General features: G+C 49.4%; 1 protein-coding gene across 1 annotated transcript in view; it reads left to right on the top strand.

The window, feature by feature from the left end:
- Positions 1-2,363: 2,363 nt before the first annotated feature.
- Positions 2,364-20,512, top strand: part of IQCJ (IQ motif containing J) — a 35,714-nt gene continuing 17,565 nt past the window's right edge. The window contains exons 1-4 of the mRNA XM_036388879.1: positions 2,364-2,436; positions 16,385-16,449; positions 17,320-17,400; positions 20,052-20,241. Coding sequence (XP_036244772.1) covers positions 2,428-2,436; positions 16,385-16,449; positions 17,320-17,400; positions 20,052-20,241 — 345 coding nt within the window. The 5' untranslated portion in view covers positions 2,364-2,427. The remainder of the gene's footprint in view (positions 2,437-16,384; positions 16,450-17,319; positions 17,401-20,051; positions 20,242-20,512) is intronic.

Raw genomic sequence — 20,512 nt, 5'->3', positions numbered from 1 at the left:
TCCTGTTCCAGATGGATTATCCTGTTCCAGATGGACCATTCTGCTCCAAAGGGATCTCCCTGCTCCAGAGGCACCATCCTGCTCCAAATGGTCCATCCTGCTCCAAATGGTCCATCCTGCTCCAAATGGTCCATCCTGCTCCAGATGGTCCATCCTGCTCCCAGTGGTCCATCCTGCTCCAGAGGGACCTCCCTGCTCCAGATGGACCATCCTGTTCCAAAGGGACCTCCCTGCTCCAAATGGTCCATCCTGCTCCAAATGGTCCATCCTGCTCCAGATGGTCCATCCTGTTCCAGAGGGACCTCCCTGCTCCAGATGGACCACCCAGCACCTCCCTGCTTTGTCAGGATCACCCCACCCCTGACCAGACCCCAAGAGCCAACCCCCGCAGCTCCTAGGACACAGCAAATCCAAGGTTAAGTCCAGCAGAAGGGAATTGCTCCTCTGGAAGGACCTGGCTCAGCCAGCCCAGCCGGCTGCAGTCCCAGCTGTGGGGTGGGGCTGGCATTTGGGGCAGCTCCGAGGTCATGGCACTCTCAGGTCCCACTGCTTGGCAGGGTGAGGAAATGATCCCTTTGGCTTCCTGGATTCAATTCCTGGCTTTAAGGCTGTTTTCAAGGGTTCCCAGGCAGTTCTGGGAATGCAGGAGTGTCGCCCTGGTTTTTTAAGATTTTCTAAGCCTTCTGATGTTCACATTCTTGTGAACAGACTTTCTCACACACTTTCTGTAAATAACTCACTGTTTTGCATTCTTTTATGGAGGAGGAGAGATTTGATGGACTGTTGGATTGTCCAGTGTCATTGGAGAGGTGGCACTGTCACCCTCCAATCCACTGTCACTTTTGGAGATCTATAAATGTTGGAGTCAGAAAATAAATAAATAAAGTTCCTTTTTCTTCACCAATGTGTGTGCTCGTGTGGTTTCATGTCCTATAGCGACACAGGAGCTCCTGGATTTTGGCAGCTTTAGAATCCGTTGTTTGGGCAGGGAATGCTCATTATTCCAGAGTGCAGAGGGAATGGAGCAGCCTGGACACCAGGAACCTGCCCGGATCCTGCTTTCCCAGCCAGGGCTCTCTGTGTCCCTCCTGCTCTCCTGAGGGGCAGGGGCAGCTCCTCTCCCTTTCCAGCTGCTGGCCCAAGGCCCCCATCAGATCCCTGCCATGGGATCCCTCCTGGGAGCACAGGGAGGGACAAGCCTGGCTCCTGGGAAGGGCAGGGAGAGGGAGGGAGAGGGGCTGGAGCTCAGGAGACCAAAGAATTCCATGGAAAACTGGGGTTTGGAGGTGGGAGGAGCACCAAGAGTTCTCTGTCTGAGCCTTACAGAGTCTTCTGGCCTAAGAAAAATTAGCAATTATTACTAGTTTGGATTATTATTTCTTTTCCTTTTATTGGAAGGACGCTGCCAAAGCAGAAATCTTTGCAGAAGTTTAGGCTCAGGACACTGAGAGTGTACCATGAAATGCTTGAAATCCTTGGAATTACTTCCAGAGAATGGATTTTTGGCAACGTTAGGGGAAAACCCCTTAAGAAATTTGTGCCTGAAGAGCATCATAAACCCCAGTGAAGCCAACTGGATGTAGATTTGGGGTTGGAATTGTGTATAATAAAATTCCCATGGAGGAGCTGATGGAACGAGCTGTCTGGAGTTGGTGCTGGCAGCTGGGTTTATTTCTAGAAAATATAAACCAGAAAGTAGAATATAGAATCTATAAAATAAAATAGATAAAATAGAATCTATGAAATAGAAATATAAAATTTATATATATATAATATATAATATATAATATATAATATATAATATATAATGTATAATATATAATATATAATATATAATATATAATATATAATATATAATATATAATATATAATATATAATATATAACATATTATATATTATATATTATTTATTATATACATTGTATATTGTATATAATACTTAATATATTATATATTATGGAATATAGAGTATAGAAAATAGACTATATGCAATAAAATACATAAAATAAAATCTAGGAAATAGGCTATATAAAGCAGACTATCGGATTGCTGTATTTCTGCGTGCTGCACACACCCACCCCGCCATTCCCGTTCGGACCCAGCCTCGCGGGTCATTCCCTGCCAAACGCTCCTTGCAGGGATCAGAGCGGCTCCGAAGTCTCCGGTAAATCCGAGTTTCCCCCATTCCCATGGCTGGGGATGACAGCGGATCCATCCCTGCGCTGGAGCCGTGCCAGGAGTTTCTCCTCTCGCTGGCTGTGGCTGCTCGCTCCCGCTCTGGCTCTTCCCATTTTTCCCCCGCCCTCTCTTTGAGGTTTTTCTGGTGCTCAACTCCGAGGTTCGCAGCTTCCCTGTGTCCTGCTGTTCCACGGGAGGCAGCGCCGGGAGGAGCCGCATTCCTGCCTCCTTTTCCTGGGAAACTTCACCATGCGGCTGGTAAGGGATGGAATTCCGAAAGGAACGGACCGAGCTCCGGGATGGAGCAGCTCCGGGATGGAGCAGTGCAGCTCCGGGATGGAGCAGCTCCGGGATGGAGCTCCAGGATGGAGCAGCTCCGGGATGGAGCAGGGCAGCTCCGGGATGGAGCTCCAGGATGGAGCAGCTCCCCGGGATGGAGAAGCTCCCCGGGATGGAGCTCCGGGATGGAGCTCCGGGATGGAGAAGCTCCCCGGGATGGAGCAGCTCACCGGGATGGAGCTCCGGGATGGAGGAGCAGCTCCGGGATGGAGGAGCAGCTCCGGGAATACCCGGGGAGGGGATGGCGGGGTGCGGGGTGCCCAGCGGGACAGGGCTGTGACACCGCCGGGGATGCGCAGGCACATTTCCTTAGGGAATGTGGGATCCGAAAGCACTTCTGCCTGGGGAGAAGGCGGCCGGAGCGGTCACGATGAGATTCCTGACGTGCTGTAAGTTTATTACGGGAATTTAAGGCTGGACTCTGTGCTCGGGAAGGAGGGAATCATCTCCGGGTGATAACAGTTCCGAACAGCGCTTGGAAAAGATGCCCGAGGATTCTCGGGGATTCTCAGGGCTCTGCCGAGCCGTGGCCGGGTGCTGCGGCAGAATTTCCCTGGATTTCACAGCCTTTTTTCTTTTGGCTGTGCAATTACTGGGGGAAAAACCAAACGTGGCTGTGCTTCCCGGGGGGAGCAGCCCGCGCTCTGAGCCTCGGGATTCCGCAGGGATTTCAGCCGCAGGCGCTGGAAGAGCCGGCGGATCGATGCAGGGCTCCTGAGCCAGGAGTTCGGCTGTTTGTCAGCACGGAAAAGCTGCCGGCCCGGGGCTGGATCCCGATGAGATCATCCCGGGGATGCTGCGGGACCAATCCGGAGCACTGGGATAATCCCTCGGTCCCGGATTGATTGCGGGGTTTTGCCGGAGCAGTTGTGGCAGGGCTGGCTGGGTTGGGCATCCAGGCTCTTCCCAGCACGCTGGGGCAGAGATTCCCTCAGGAGCAGCTTGCACAGCGTGGTTCCTTCCATCCCAAACTCCATCCCCTCTGAGCTGGGCACAGGCAGCCCACGAGGCTTTCCCAAACCTCGTTCCCAGGGCATTCCATTGGGATGTGATGGATGGGAGCGATATAAACACCAGAGGGTGGAAATAAAGCTGGCAGAGGCACAGGGAGGAAAGGCAGGGAGCTGGGCATGGTTCCTCAGGAATTCCAAGGGCAGGGAGCCGACCCTCAGGCGAGGACCCATCCTGTACATCCCATTCCTCACGGGAGGCTGAACATGTTGGGATTGATGGATCCTCTACAGCTCTGAGCTCCAGAGTGGGTGGCTGGAAATCAGCAAATATTGAATTCTCATTTCTCCCAAGCTGGAATTAATCTGAGCTTCTCTGTTTTCCCAGACAACTTGTCAGACGCTGGAAACTCATTTGTTAAATTGCACAGGGAAAGAAAGGCTGCATTAGGAATATCTCGCTTACCTGGAGCTGAATTTATTTGGATTCCCTTTGCTGGTTCAAGTTTTTCAGCTTCCCAAAGGGCTGGAGAAGCTCTAGAGAAGTGTTCTAAAGAAAATAAACCCATAAGAATTTCCCTGAGCTGTAGGTGCTGGGATTTGCTTCATGTTCCCAGTGCAGCACTGTCTAACCTCTGGAATTGTGTCCAATACTTTTGTTCCCTGCTTTCCCTGAGTATTCCAAGGCACAGACAGACTTGGAGACGTTTCCCTGCTTTAAATCTCTTAAAACTTGGATTTTCTGTCACGAGGCTCCTGCAGGTTCCTGCTGTGGCAGTTTGGGGATTCCTGGAATCCCAATAAAACCAGGGAGACTCTTTGTGTGCCCCAGGGCTAAAGCCTGGCTTTGTGTGTGAAAGCTTGTCCAGACCTGAAATACAGGGAAGAGATCAAATGCCAGGGAATGTTTGTACTTCCAGCAATTTCCCTGGATGCCAAAGAAAACATAAGAATAAATGACAAACTGGTTGGGATGAGCTCTCTGAAGGGGAAATGTTCCTGTTTCAGGGGCCCTGTGGCTCTCAGTGCCCTGGTTGCAGCTGGGAGAACACAGCAAAGCCAATATTCCACATTTTCTCCAGCTGGAAAACCTGATTGCAGCATCCTGGCTTCAGGTGGGCAGGAGAGGGGAGACACCTGCAGGTCTTGTCCCAGCTTTCTGTTCTGTCCCCTGAGAACAGGGGCTGGGGCCTGAGTTCCAACTCACTCCTCTCCAACAGGCTGGATGAGTAACTACAGGGTGTAAATGCAGAGACTAACTACAGAGGGTAAAATCACCCAGAGAAAACATGGAAATGTCTCCTGAAACAAGGATCTTAACCAGGTTTAGCTGGAGTTTGGGCAGCTCTGCCCATCCCAGGTTTTGAGCAGGACCTTGCTGTGGGGACATTCCCATTTAGTGAGGTCAGAGCCTTTGAAGGGTCTAAAGAGGGGTTTTGGGGAAAAACAGAGCTGGGGAAATATCCACGAGGAAAAGGAATTCTCAGCTCTCCTCTTTCTCTGAGACCTGGAGATTGAGCTGGAGGTTGATTCACAATCTCTCATCTAAAGGGATGTGAAGGGAGTGGAAACAGGAAAACTGTGAGAAAGTGGGGATTTGAGAACCCATTGACACTGAACTGGGCCAGGGAACCCCCCTGGATGATCCAGGCTGAGCTGATGGGAACAAGGTAGAGCTCCCATCCCTTAGCAATGACGATTTCCAGGCAGTTCTGTTGGATTTAGGAATCCCCTTGAGGCCTTTCCCAGCTCCAATAATTCCATGATTCCTGCTGAAGGAAGCTGGATCTGCTCTCCCAGCTGCAGGAATGCTGCCATTAGTTTTGTGTGTAAATCCAATTACATCCTCCAGTGTTTTTTTGCATTTCCCTTGCTCATGATTAATTTATTTGCCCTCAATTTCACCAAAATTCAGCATCTTCTGTCAGGTTTCACTGACTCCTGGTGTCACCTGCAACTCTCCCCCCTTGCTGCTGCTCTTCTTTTCCCACATAAATAATAAAAGGGATTTTTTGGGAGCCCTGGGAAGCTCTTTACAAGCTGTGCAAGTTGGGCTCATTTAATTCCTGAAGGCTGCACATCCACATCCTGATATCCAGGCAGGGGATTCATTTACATGCCATGGATGGCTCAGCCACCCCTCGACTGCTGGCATTTCGTCCCTGCTTTGGAATATTATTTACATTTATTAAAAAGCAGTTGGAGAAGGTTCAACTTGGTGCCTTTTAAAACAATGTGGAGCGGCTGCTTTCAGAAAGACACAGAGAGGGTCCTTTATCCATTAATTTCCTGTTAATCCTTTAAATTCCTTCCATTATCAAGTATTTAAAGTGTTTTTTATGTGCTAATAACTGCATGGGAAGTGTGGAGCGTTCCATTTTTCCAAGTGCCTGAAATTCAGGGTGATTTGAGTCATCTCCTGTCTTGTTTTCCCTCTCCACAAAACATCCCAAGCTTTTATCCCATCCTTTCCTCCTCTCCCTGAGGAATCCAACGAGGCCAGCAGTGCCTGAAGGGAATTTTCCACCCAGTGACGTGGCTGTGTGGTCATTGATTGCAGTACTGATAGAAAATGTCCTCTTGCAAAGGGAGGGACGCCAAAGGAATCTGGGAATGCTGGTGGGGTTTGGGCTCAGCCTAAACGGGGGAATGGGTTTGTGTAAACCCCTCTCAGGATTGTTTTAGGCCAGCATTTCAGCAGCTGATTTGTGTCAAACTGGAAATGGGGTCTGTCTGTACCTAGAAATAAAGACCCAAATTGGGTACAATTAAAATTAAACCAGTGTTCAAACTGCTGTGTACCCCAGGCAAAACAAACCTGAATTATCCATTTGCAAGCACAGTTGCTGATGGAAAATGATCCTTATAATTCAGTGTGGGCACAAAGCACAACTGATGTTAAAGTGATTGTGGCTTTGGGCAAACTCATCTTCCATGGGAAAAGGGAAAAGAGGGAATGTCCCTTAGTCCAGGAACCAGCAGCACATGGGTGTCACTGGAGCAGGGAATTTCATGGATGCTGTGCGAAGGAAAAGCTCCTTTCTCCTCGGGTTCAGGATTTGAAAGAAGGATCCTGAGTGCTGTAATTAAAAGTGCAGCAGAGGCCTGAGGCTGATGGATGTGGTCCCCACTGAGCAGCTCTGGGTTTTTTCCCTGGCAGAAAGTTGATGGGAATTCACCATTAGGACAGAGCAAACACATCCACACCAGGCTGGGGGAAAGGAACTGCACTGGGAGCAGCCTGGGAATATTCCAAGGCAAATTTTAATTGAAAATATGGCCTTGATTGTGTGGAATTTCATGGTTCCTCCATGAGGGGATGGAGGTGCTCCCTCCCTGCCTGGGGATGAGGTGGCCTCAGCCTTGTGGGGCCTGTCACAACCCCACAAATAATGGGATTAAGGAATTAAGGAATTTAGCCTTTGACATTTGTAAACACAAGTTCTGACAGTAGAAATGGGGCCAGGGAGCCCAAACTCAGAACTCAGGGAGTGGCAGAATTAATGCTCCTCTAACAGGGAGAGAAGGCTGCAAACACTTGGTGCAGAAATGAAAACGCATTCATTGAGACATCAGACACACAAATGTTTGAAGACATTGGCTTGCTCAGGGGGCTAACAGATCAAAACAGCACCTTTTGGGTTTATTGCTGTTTGCAGCATCCCAGATGGCTGCAGGCTGCAGGGTTTGGGCCCACTGTGTCTGTCCTGGTGCCAAATGCACAAAGGAATGGTCAGTCCTGGCCAGCCTCGGTGCCAAGGCTGGGAGTGGCTCCTCTGAGCCCCCAGACTGATGGGAGCAGGGCAGGCTCTGGGCAATGTGTGTGTTTTAGGGGATTATTTTGGGATTCAGGCTTCTGCTGGGGGGCTCTCTGAAGGGGGACTGGTTGTGTTCCATGTGTGCCAGCACATTTCTGCTCCGAGTGCTTCCATCTCTCAGGTGTTCCTGGGTGTGGTTTGGGACAGAAACTTGTGTTTGGTGTCACCTGGAGCCTCTGGAAGGTGAATGATTCATTTTTGGCAGGAGGGGTTGCATCCCAAGTGACCCCTCACGTTTGGGATCAGTGTGTGTGCTGTGAATCCCAAAGAGGTGATTCCAGCTCTCAGCCTGGCTTCTGGAGACTGGAAATTCAGGAAAAAGAGATTCACTGACCATGGGTTTGTCTCAGCCTTCCTGGAACACCCCCAAAGCTGTGTTTGTCCTTGTGGGAAAATCCAATTTTGTCACCAGGAGCTCCCCTTGACCTCCTCACTCCAGAGCAGCCACTGAGCTCCTGGAGCTCACTGGAATGCTGCTGGTTGGAGCTCATTCCCCTGGGAATTACCATTTCCATGAGGAAATATTTCTGATTTCAGCTCTTCCCCATGCCATGGCTGAGCCAGGGTTTTCCAGAGTCACCTGCAATTCTTGGGCACTGCCCAGCCCTGGCTGTGAGGAGCTGGAAATCAAAGCCTGAGCTGTGTTGTGCTATAATTTATGCCAGGAAGCAGATTTAAATTATGCAAATTGCTGTCTGCACTGAAGCTGCCATCTGGAAAAAGTTCTGCATGCAAAAATCTGTCGGGGCAAGGCAAGGGACACGGGATCATTGGGAAGGGAGAGCTGCTGGAATAAAAACAAAGCAGCTCCTGGAAAAATGATTCCCCTGCTCCAGTCCAGTGGCAAAGCTGCTGTTCTGTAGGAGCTAGATTAATATATAGGGGTAAAATAATTGTTTAAAGCTGCTTTGGAGCTGGAAGAGTTCCTTGTTATCCAGGAGGGATGAATGGCAGGTTAGGAGGGAAAGGAGGAGCCCAAGGAAGGGTGGCACATCCAGAGCTGGAGGTGGGCAGGGATCAGCAGGAAAAGGGTGAGGCTGAGAGAGGAGATGTGGCCTGGAAGTTCTGGGGCACAGGATAAGTCCTGGGGCCATCCAACATGGAATATTTCTGTAATAAATGGGAATTGGAGAGGTAAAGGATGCAGGATTGGTGCCTCTCTAGTGCTGGAAATCAGGGGAAGGTTCTTCCTGAGAGGGTGCTGGGCCCTGCCAGGGAATGGGCACATTCCCAAAGCTGCCAGAGCTCCAGGAGTGTTGGGACACTGCTGCGGGGATGCCCAGGGTGGGATTTTGGGGTGTCTGTGCAGGGCCAGGGGCTGGGCTGGGTGATCCCGTGGTCCCTTCCAGCTGAGGATATTCCAGGATTCTGTGCTTTCCATCAGGGCAGACTTGTGTGGCTCCTTCTCTCCCAAAGCCAGAGCTCCTGTGGCAGGAGGAATGTGCACCTTGGGGTTCCATCACCTCCTGGGGTGAATTTCTGGGGCAATCCACCCCTTCACGAGCAGGAATTGCCTTTCCTTCTTCCCCCAGGATGTCCTCAGGATGTAAAACTCTGCAGGGGCCTCTCCAGAAATCAGTGTTGGTGGGGTCAGGGACTTGTGGAATTCTCTGGAAGGGCAGAGGTGGGTTCTCCACACCCTCACAAATGTAGAACCTCTGGGCTTTCCACATGCCCACTTTTTGTGCCTCAGTTTGGGGGAGCAGCAGTGGCACCGTGTCCTTTGTCACAGAGCAGCGCGGGGTGCCTGTGGTGACACCCCGTGAGGCAGAGCAGTAATTACAGAAAGCTTTGTCAGATTTTCTTCTCTGCTCCTGCAAAGGATCCTGAGCACGAGGCCAGGCTGTGGAGAGACCCCTTGCTGCCTGCACTGCCGTTAACTCCATAGGCACGGCGTTAATTTGGAAAAATAACAGTTGGAGGCTGTCAGGGATGCTCCATAAAAACCCTGCCAGCTCCTGCTGCAATGCAGACAGAAAACAAATGGTTCCCATTTCAGCTTGGCACGCTGTAACCCCACTGAGCTGACTTCCCAGGATAAACTATTGCTGTGGAATTGTATTCCCACAAGCAGCACGAGATCCTATTTAAAAAGCATCACACAACCCTGTGTATTCCTAATTATTTGTGTGATGAAGGAAGAAACACTTCAGTGCTGGTTTATTCTTGCTCACCATCCTCATAACTATGCTGGGAGTGCTTTTTGCTCTTTCCATGGAGCTGCTCTGGTAGATGGGATGTTGGGAAGGAATTCCTCCCTCTGAGGATGGATGCCCAGAGCAGCTGTGGCTGCCCCTGGATCCCTGGCAGTGCCCAAGGCCAGGCTGGGCAGGGCTTGGAGCAGCCTGGGACAGGGGAATTGGATGGGCTTTAAGGTCCCTTCCAACCCAAACCATCCTGGGATTCTTCAGCAGGAGAGTTTTCTCTCAGGAGTTCCTCAGACTGGGATGGCACAGCTCTGCAGTCTTGGTGCTTTGGTGTTTTTTGTTGGTTTCTTCTGGCCATAAAAATGGATTTTCCAACAAGGAAGTGGTCACTGAGCCAGGGACCCAGATGACATTGCTGGGCTCAATCCCTAAATGTAGAGCTCATGTTTTATGGTGGTTTTAATGCTTTGCATGGCATGGTGTGCCCTGTGCCTCAAAGTGCCCCATGCCAGCTCCGTGTCCCAGCAGAGAGCCCTGCACAGGGATGGCAGGGATGGAATTCCTTCCCGTGCCAGGAACGCCCCGCACACCCACATCAGCCAAAGCATCTCTGCAGCATTTCCAGCACTGAGCTCTGCCTGGCTCCCACAGATCACCGAGCATCACCCAGCTGCCCTTTCCAGCCCCAGCCAGAGCTGATCTCCCTGTGGGAGCCTGATCTGACCTTTACCAGCTCCAGCAACCCCTGACAAAGGCAGCAGGAGAACCCCCAGCACCAACGTTTGGATTTGTTTTGGACCAATTGTGACAGATCCCTCCCCTGAATGCTGCAGCTGCCAGAGGTCCGAGCACAGCATTAAAGCAGCAGCTCCACCACAACATTTCCAGAACATTTCCTTCCTCTCACCCTGCACACACACAGGACCCGCAGGGAGGAACTCCTTGTGCCTGTTTGACCTTTTCTGCTGCTTCTCAGTGGATGAAGTTCACTCCTGTGACCCCAATGCAGCTTGGCAGGGGTTGTGTGTTGTTTCTGTGCTGTTCCTGACATTCCTGTAGCATTAAACCTGGCAAAATGGGGATGTTTCACTCTCAGGCTGGGCTGTGAAAGGTCTTTGGTGTCACTGTGAACTTTGAGAATTAAAGGTGTTCTGAAAGCAGCTGGAAAAGAAGAGATTTAATCAGGGAGTGCTGCCATGGGGGAGCCCAAGGGCTCTGCCTTGCTTTGGGGTGGCAGAGAGTTCAAAGCTCTGGTGGATTGAGTTTCTGTCCTTTCTGTCCCTTGGATGGAGGCAGGAGGGAGACATTTCAAAGGAAGGGTTTTGCCATTACTCTGTCTGACATCTGAATTCAGTTCTGGCCTTGGAAACCCAAAGCAGAGGCTCCTTCCTGGCAGAGACTGCAGGGAGAGCAGGCAGTGAGGGGAGGGGGGTTTTGTCACTTTTGGGGGTTCTTTTACTCTGACCAATTATGCAGCATTTTGGTTTAGTTTGGAGAAAGGTCCTGGAAGGGCAACAAAGCTGATGTAATTCCACCCCCTCCCCGTGGCCAGGCCTCCTTTCATTATCCCAGGTTTTGTTTGTGAACACTGGGATTTGATTTGGTTTTTGATCTGATCTTGTGATGTCTGGGAGCTGAGACCTTTAATTTCCTGTCCTGGAGGATCTGTCTCTGAAATCCTCCCAGGGATATGTGTTTGCAGGAAACTGGAGCTGGCAAAAGGCCCCTTCCCTCTGTAAAAATGCACCAAAAACCTCAGCCAGGGAGCACAGAATTCACCCAATCAAAGCAAGTTTGGTTAATTCAGTTCATTATAAACTGACCCCACCTGAATGAACTGAGGATGCTGCAGGTCCTGGGGTCACCTTCACATTTCCTAGCACAGAAATTCAGTGGAGCAGGACCAGCTGCTGCAGAAAACTGGGATCTGGGCTCTGTGATTGAAGAATTAACTTCCCTGGACAGGCTCAGCTGGGATTATTTGCTCTCAGGCACCAGGAGCAGTTTTATCTCTCAGGAACTTGTTAAAAAGCTTGAAATAGGTATAGTTTGGTCATAATGGGGCCTCCCACAAAACCAGGTGGGGTTTTAATAGTTATTTTATTATTATTTTATATATTTTTATATAAATGAGTGGCAGGTTTCATTTGGAGAGTATTTCAGAAAAATCAGAGTTGAGCCTGGGAGTTGTGTGGTTGCCTGGGTAGAGAAGCTGGGAGGAATCAAAGCTTTTCCAGCTCTTCAGGATGGAGCAGCCACTGACATTTGACAGAAGATAAATTGGATGAGGTGCTGAACGAGTTCTCCTGGCAGCTCCTGTGAGCTGAGGAGCAGGATTAGGGAGAGCTGGAGATTTGGGAAGCTCAGCTCAGTTTTAGACTGGGTCCAGAATTTGTGATTAACTTCTCCTGCCTCTGGCTCTTCAGAGCAGTGAGGCTGCAAAATCCAAACCACACTGCTCCTGAGACAATTCCATTTCCACTGCCTATTAAATATCAGGATATTTCTTTGTTGCAGTGAGGTTGATGGGAATGTTGGGTGTTTGTGGCTGAGCTCAGGGGGATTAATTAATGAGATCCCCATTAATGCCATGGCTGGGTTATACATATATCTGGAAATAAAGCCCCACCTGACTGTTTTTTTACGAAGTGCTGTGGAAAAATATCCAGAAGCTTCTCTGGAATTCCAAAATCCAGCTCTGCCCCAACATCTCAGCCCTGGAGTCACATTCCCATGGATTTTCCACAGAAGAAGCCACAGCAATGCTGGTTTGGGAATTGTCTGGGGAGCAAACTTGGAGTGCCAGAACAAGACTAATCCCCCTCTGTGTTTCCTCTAATAAAAGGGAAGAACACTAAATAATTAATGTCAACAAATGAAAACTAATTTGCCAATTTTTAATTTTTTCCCCATTGTGTGATCCCTGTTAATGAATAATTTACCAGCCAGAGATGAAAATAAAATGAAATGATTTCTCTGGGGTCTGCTGTGTTCTCTGAACATCCAGTCTAACTGTTTAGATATCCATATATATATATATATTTTTTTTTTTTAAAGACTAAAAAATAACCCCAGAGAAAACAGCTTTCAGCAGGAACCAGGCAGGAATAAAAAGAGCTGCAGCCTCCAGAGGCTTTCCCATTTCCTTCTAGACCTGAGATCATTTGTCTGAGGCTGTTTGTGAATTATTCATACCCAGAGGAGCTCTTTGCTTTCCCAGATTGAATGTGACCAGTTTCCATCTCAGGGCTTCCTGTGCTGCTTTTTTTGTTTGCATTTCAGGTTTTCCTGGGATGCCCTTTATCCCAAGGCCCTGCTGGATGCTGGGGGACTCTGTCAGTCAAACACCCAGACCCTGCTCTGTGCTCAATGCCCAGCACTTCCCACGAGGGAATGGGAATGGGATCACTGAGGAGCTGGGACACCCTGGGAATGATGTCCTGGTTCTGCTTTGGCTGTGGGGTGGGACCCCCAAGGGAAAAGTGTTTGCTGTTTTAGCTCTGGGTTGATTTTAAGGGCCCTGTGCACCCCAATCCCTGAGTCAGGCTAGCAGGAGCATCCCAGTCTGTGGAAGTGTGGTGGGTGAGGGAATGAGATGGGGTTTAAGATCCCAGTTCAAACCTTTCTGCTTCAGCTGCCACTTGAAACCTGCTCAGGTTTGGGTGTGATAAATAGGATTGGGAGAACAGATCCAGGACTGGGGAAACAGGTCCAGGACTGAGAAAACAGATCCAAGACTGAGAAAACAGATCCAGGTTTGAGAAAGCAGATCCAGGATTGAGAAAGCAGATCCAGGTTTGGGAAAACAAATCCAGGATTGGGAAAACAGATCCAGGGCTGGAAAAACAGATCCAGCATTGGGATAAACTTCAGTGTGCACTCCAAGGCTTCCTTGGAGTTCCATGCCCCACCAGCCTCCAACATGAGCAGCATCTCCACATCCCATGGACACTGGGGGCAGCCTCATGCCATGGAATTCCAGACTGGTTTGGTGGGAAGGAGGAGGAGAGACGACTTCCACCTGCAGCTGAGTTTCCTTGGCTTTTCCTGCTTCTGGGCACCAGAGGCAAAACTTGAGGAGAAGCACCTGTGGCTCATTGATGTTGCTGTTTCCTGGCCCTGCTCAGGTTTGGGAGGAGCCATCCCGGTGCTCCTGAGGAGCCATCCCCATGTTCCTGAGGAACCATCCCCATGTTCCTGAGGAACCATCCCCATGTTCCTGAGGAGCCATCCTGGTGTTCCTGAGGAGCCATCCCGGTGTTCCTGAGGAGCCATCCCCCTGTTCCTGAGAATCCATCCCAATGTTCCTGAGGAGCCATCCTGGTGTTCCTGAGGAGCCATCCCGGTGTTCCTGAGGAGCCATCCCAATGTTCTTGAGGAGCCATCCCAATGTTCTTGAGGAGCCATCCCAGTGTTCTTGAGGAGCCATCCCCCTGTTCCTGAGAAGCCATCCCGGTGTTCCTGAGGAGCCATCCCCCTGTTCCTGAGGAGCCATCCTGGTGCTCCTGAGAAGCCATCCTGGTGTTCCTGAGGAGCCATCCAGTGTTTCCCTGCTCCAGGTGAAGAGCAGCGCTGCCACACGTGGATGCAGTTGCTGAGCAACCGCTAGAATTAAAACTGAATTAAAAGCATCTTTGGAGCCATCAGAGGAGAGAGAGATGTCTGAGAGCAGAGATGTCACTGCTCAGCAGCTCCAGAGCCTCCTCCTCCCATCTGTGCTCACTCACCTGGAAACTTGGCAGGGCTTTTCTCTTTTCCAGTGCTGTGATTTGTGCACATGCCCAGAATCCCGGGATCACTGAGGCTGGAAAAGCCTCCAGGATCCAACCACTGCCCGATCCCCACCTGGGCACTGAGTGCCACAGACAGGAATTCCTGGGACACCTCCAGGGATGGGCACTGCAAACCTCCCGGGGCAGTTCCAAGGCCTGAGCACCCTTTCCATGGGGAAATTCCTGCTGATGTCCACCCTGAGCTGCCCTGGCCCAGCCTGAGGCCGTTCCCTCTGCTCCTGTCCCTGTTCTCTGGTGGCAGATCCCAATCCCAACCCGGCTGTCCCCTCCTGTCTGGGAGTTGTGCAGAGCCACAAGGGCCCCCCTGAGCCTCCTCCATCCCCCAGACTCCTCAGGTTTCCTCCTAAAACCCCAGGAAGAAAACACTGTGGAAATCATATTTTTTCATAGATGGGATTGTTACTTCTTACAGGAACTTTTTGATTCCCAAACGAGTTCATCCCTCTTTTGTGAGGATTACAGACATTCCCCCAGACTGAAAAGCTGAAAATTGGATTAATAGATTTCCTTTCAGTTTTCAAACACTCCTCTGTTGTTGTCACTAGAATTAACAGGCTCAGGAGCTATAAAAAGAGCTCCCTGCTTTTTCTGGGGAAACCCCTCCCCTGGGAATTCAGAAATGGATCTGTCATGTGAGATTTCCCCCTGCCTTCCCCTCCCTGCCGTGCTGGAATTCACTCTGCCTGCTTTCCAACCTCCTCCTATTCCTCTCCAAAGTAATCCAGACTCAAGTGTGTCGTGCAATTAAAGCAATAAAAAAAAAAATTAAAATTATAAAATTAACAAACCCCAGGATGCTGGGTATGCTCAGGCTGAAAAATAATTAATGGATAAATGGAACAGGCACGTTAAGGACAAGGAAAAGACACTTCAGGTTGCTCTGAGTGTGCTCCTCAAGCTTTCCTGGATTTTTTTCCCTCAGTGTCTCCGTGCCTGGAGCTTCCCACTCCCTGTCCAGGTCTGCATCCAGCTGAAGGAGGGAAAAGAAAAGCCCAGAAGTTTCACAATATTTTTGTTTTATCCGGGCTCAGAGAGGCCCCATAACTCATCCTGGGCTCCAACAGAGCGTGGATCCCTTCCAGTGGAATTCCCTGGAGCTGGGTCACTCTGGGCAGGCTGTGGGGCTGGGGGTGGCACCATCCTGGCTGCCCCTGTCCCGCCCGTGCCCCTGCAGCATCCCGGCCCTTTTCCCTGGGCTCAGCACCACGGGCAGCTCCATCAATCCCGCAGCGAGGAGCGCCGGTCGATACCCCCCGGTTAATGATGCCCGACTGAAATTAGGATCGATTTCCTGTCTCCTCCTCTTCCCAATTATGCAAACTCGGCTGTGCCCCCTCCAGAGCTGCCTTTTATCCCAGCTTTTAGAGGCGCTGCCCAATGAGGTTTCATTCGGAATTGTCAAAAACATCACAACCAATTCTGCCTTCTGCTTTTTTGTTCTCTGCTCAGTCTTCACCCCGGGGTTAATGGAAAATGATGTCAAACACCAGGAGTGATTTATGGAAGTCAGGCAGCTCTTGGCACCCTGAGCTATGGATAAAGTCAACTGCAAATTGTTTTCACATTCTAAATTACTGTACCCAGCTCTGGAGGAGGCTGCAAAAACTGCCAGAGGGAAAATGTGGGAGAAGGAAAGGTTGTGTGGTTATCTCTGAACTGAGCTGTGCCTCAGAAGAATTCCATTTTTTAAGCCAAACCTCTGTGCAGAATGCCAGCGATGGATTTTTCCTGGGAATTACCATGGATGTGGGGATTCCCAGCTTCACATCTGCCACATTAAACTGCTGGAACAGGAACTGGCGCAGGCTGGAAATCTCCTCATTAAGAGCCTGAATAGGTTTTGATTGCAGAACAAAGATCCCCAGGAGCATCTCTGGAATCAAAGACATCCAATATGGGAAAGAAAACTTCCCTCTTTTACTCTCTGTATTATTTTTGTAACTCTGACATTTCCTTTCAAACTTGTGCTGGATTATCAATAAGATATTGGTTTCTTTGTCATTGTTGTGGATTTTTGAGTTTAAAATCTTGTAGGAGGCACTTGAGGGATTGTTTTTGTTTCGGGGTTGACTCAAAACTTTGCTTGTCTTGAGACTGAGAGGGAATCTCCAAGGGCTTCTCATAAAAATAATTATTTTTTTCTCTCTCTCTCCTTGCAGGAAGAACTCAGGAGGCGCCAGCACACCCTGGAACAGGTCAATGATGGCAAAGACTCACTCCAAAGGTAAATGTGCCTTTTCCAAAATATCTTACCCATGAGAAAGGGAAATGGATTTTCCAAGGTGTGAAAGCTTTGCTGGGGGATCCTCTTTCTCACAGACATTATCCCAAATTTTGCCTTTCCCCCATTAACAATCCCTGGTTTTAGTTACAAGAGGACAATTTCTGACAATGATATCAGTGAGTGCCCAGTTAAGTCTCAAAATGACTCCACAGGTCGGGGTCTGACCTCCCAAATTTCCCTGCCAAGAGCTGCACTCAATCCATGCTGCTGCTCCATCCCGGGCAGTGTTCCCAGATGCTGGATTTGGATATTCCAGCATTTTCACTTTGCTTTCTTCAAGCCATCAGTTCCCAGCAGCAACTCCTTGGCCATCATTTATTACAACGAGTTTATTCCTCACCTCCCCATGTGGCTTCTGCTGCTGTAACTCATTTGCTGCCAGCATTCCCATTGTTCCTTTCCATTTCCCTCTCCAGCTCTTCCAGCATGGCCGTGGGGATGGAAGTTAATTTAGCAGGAATATCTGTTAGATCTACCAGGGGTTTTTTGTTTGTTTGGTTGGTTTTGTTCTTTTTTTAATTATTATTATTTACAGCAGCTCTTTTGCTGGCTGTGTCTGTCCCTGGAGCTGTGGCAGCTGGGAGATTTTAAACAGGGATTCGAGCAGGTTCCCACTGGAAAACTGGATCCAAATTCCCATTTTTTTGTTGGGAGCTGGACACAGAGGTCCAGATAACTTCCTCCAAAGACAGCAACACCTCCTGAGCAGCAGCTCTTGTTTGTTCTTGTCCGGATTAGGGAATTCATTCATGGGGTTGCAGGAATGTGAGGCTGGAACATGTTAAACTAATTTCTTTTTCTTTCTCTCAGCCATCAGCTCAGCATGGATGAAGAAAATAATATCCAGGAATATCCTCTCAACCTCCAGCCCTTGGAATCCAAAGTGAAAATGTGAGTAAGGAAAAGTGTTGGGTCTGCCTTGGAATGCAGCTGAGGGTGTCCAATTCCTGAGCTGCAGGATCCACCCTGGATCCATCCTGGATTTCTGTGTAACTGGATAAAAGAGCTTCCAATTAGCAAACTGGAAAAGTTCTCTATGTTCAAGAATGTGGAGCTAGGAAAATTTTTTGTTCAGCCTGGAAAGAAGAGAAGGCTCCAAGGTGACCAAATTGTGGCCTTCCAGTGCCTAAAGGGCCTCCAGGAGAGCTGGAGAGGGACTGGGGACAAGGATGGAGGGACAGGAGCCAGGGAATGGCTCCCAGTGCCAGAGGGTAGGGATGGGTGGGAGATTGGGAACTGGGAATTCCTGGCTGGGATGGGATTCCCAGAGCAGCTGTGGCTGCCCCTGCATCCCTGGCAGTGCCCAAGGCCAGCTTGGATGGGGCTTGGAGCAGCCTGGGACAGTGGGAGGTGTCCCTGCCATGGCAGGGGTGGCACTGGATGGGATTCCCATTCCCTTCCCACCCAAAACATCCTGGGCTGAATCACAGGATCACACGGATTCCCTTTGCACCAAGTTTCAAACGTTAAACATCAGTGTTGCACTCATTTTGTCATTTCCTCTGTGTGACTAAAGAATATTTGGGAATATGCTGGATTTTTCCCTGGGTGCAGAGAAGCCAGAGCAGGGAAGGGCAGCACGGAGCCTTTTCCATGGCGATTTTCCCATTTAACATCAGTTCCCGAGGGATTTCCTGGCAGGACCAGCCCTGGAAGTGCAGAATTCCTGCTTGGAGGTGCAGCACAGCCCTGAGCTTGGGAGAAGGGGGATTTGCTCAGGAGAATTGGGATTTGCTCAGGAGAATTGGGATTTGCTCAGGAGAAGTGGGATTTGCTCAGGAGGAGCGGGATTTGCTCAGGAGAAGCAGGATTTGCTCAGGAGGAGCAGGATTTGCCCATGAGAAGAGGGATTTGCTCAGGAGAATTGGGATTTGCTCAGGAGAAGCGGGATTTGCTCGGGAGAAGTGGGATTTGCTCAGGAGAAGCAGGATTTGCTCAAGAGAAGGAGGATTTGCTCAGGAGAAGAGGGATTTGCTCAGGAGAAGCGGGATTTGCTCAGGAGAAGCAGGATTTGCTCAGGAGAAGCGGGATTTGCTCAGGAGAAGCGGGATTTGCTCAAGAGAAGCAGGATTTGCTCAGAAGAAGGAGGATTTTCTCGGGAGGAGCAGGATTTGCTCAGGAGAAGCAGGATTTGCTCAGGAGAAGCAGGATTTGCTCGAGAGGAGCAGGATTTGCTCGGGAAGAGGGCTCCAGCCGAGGCACACACTGACACCTGGCCCAAGGCAAGGGAGGGATGAGCAGACCGGGGCGCTGGGAATGAGCTCTGAACTTCCAAACGCCACCGAATCATGGAATCATGGAATAGTCCAGTTGGAAGGGACCTTCAAAGAATTTTTAGTCCAGCCCTGAGCAGGGATGGCTGCTATTAGGGCAGCTTGTCAGCATGATTTGGGATGTTTTTAGGGGTGGGAAATCTCCCCCCTGCCACCCTCGCGGGAAAAAAATCCTTCCTCATATCCTAAATCAATCCTCTCTTCGAATTCTAGAATAACTTTAATTTTTGCTGAACATTACATGATACAGAGTTTCCCCTGGGGTTAGTTATTCTAGAAGTCTTGATTTTGAATAATTCAACTTCCCCACGTACTTATCAGAGTCCAGGATTCCTTTTGGAGCCTCTCCCAGCATGGATCCTCCAGCCCTGGCACAGGAATTACCTCCATCCAGAAAGCACAGCCTCACTTACAGGCCATTCAAATATTAATGCATATTAAAGTATTAAAAGGACATGAAATTTCAAATTAAAACCCAGTGTCTTTTAAGCTTTTAGTCATGCAGATAAAAGACAGATAAAATAATCCATTTTCAGGGAACTGTCTAAGAGGGTAATTACGACTTCAGTTCTATTCTCCGGCTTTAAAATAGAAATACATATAAATACAAATATGTAAATATAAATATGTAAAAGCTGCTCATCCCAGTGAATAAACCCTCAATTGCTTAAAAATCCTAGAAGGAGCTAATCCTGCAGAGAAGTTATGGATGCTGGAATTGTTCCAGGCCAGCTTGGAGGGGGTTTGGAGTGACTTGGGATAGTGGAAATTGTCCCTGCCCATGACAGAGGATGGAATGAGAGGACATTTTCCAACCTAAACCATTCTGGGATTCCATAATTCCACAACACTGCTCTGGCTCTCAAATTCCAGTTGTATCTGAATACAACTGAAATGTGGGGTAAAAATAAGATAAAGATGGTTGTTAATTCCTTTAAATGGTCAAATGGATATTTTTATTTTGATGGTGGAATGTAGGAGAAATTCCAAGTTCTGGATGGCCTCAACTCAAATCACTTCCATGGGTTTTGGGATTGGGTTGGACTCTGAGTAACGTGGTAAGAGTTTGAAACCAGATCATCTTTAAGGTCCTTTCCAACCCAAACCACTGCAGAATTCCCTGATTCTCCTTAAAAAAATATCCTAAACTATCCCAGTGGTGCCTTATACAAACCCTACAGAGATATTCCCACGTGATCCTTACCCAGACAGGAAAACAAAACACAGGAACCCCCAACCCCAATGCTTTGAAATCCTTTGTTCCCTCAGCATCCAGCGGGCGTGGCGTGAGCACCTGCAGCGCCAGGACCTGTCCCCATCCCTGGAGCTACGGGACAAGGGCAGCCCGTCCCCGACGCCCCCAACATCCCCGACGTCCCCAATGTCCCCAAGGTCGCTGGCTTCAGGCAAGATGAGCAGGTCTGTCAGCATGAACACCTTCTCCGACAGCAGCACCCCCGTGAGTCCGGCTGGAATTCCTCCTTTTTCCTTTCCTGCCTTCCTTTCTGGGGTTTGGGATAAAGTAAAAGCCCAGCTGAGGGGTCACAGGGTTGGTAATGGGGTAAAAAGGGGTTTTTAGGTGTCTCAAGTGACCTCCAGGCAGAGATTCCTCTTGTGGGCTCATCAGGATGTGTGACTGTGGGGATCAGACCTGGAATTCAGCAGATTTTGGAGGTGTTCTTGCTGGTAAAAAGGTTCTTTCAAGTGGTCCTGTGTCCTGTGTGTTTAGG

Source organism: Molothrus ater, chromosome 10, assembly GCF_012460135.2.
Source record: "Molothrus ater isolate BHLD 08-10-18 breed brown headed cowbird chromosome 10, BPBGC_Mater_1.1, whole genome shotgun sequence".
Lineage (NCBI taxonomy): Eukaryota > Metazoa > Chordata > Aves > Passeriformes > Icteridae > Molothrus > Molothrus ater.
Note: the sequence above shows the minus strand (reverse complement) of the source record. Positions and strands in the feature narration are given on the sequence as shown.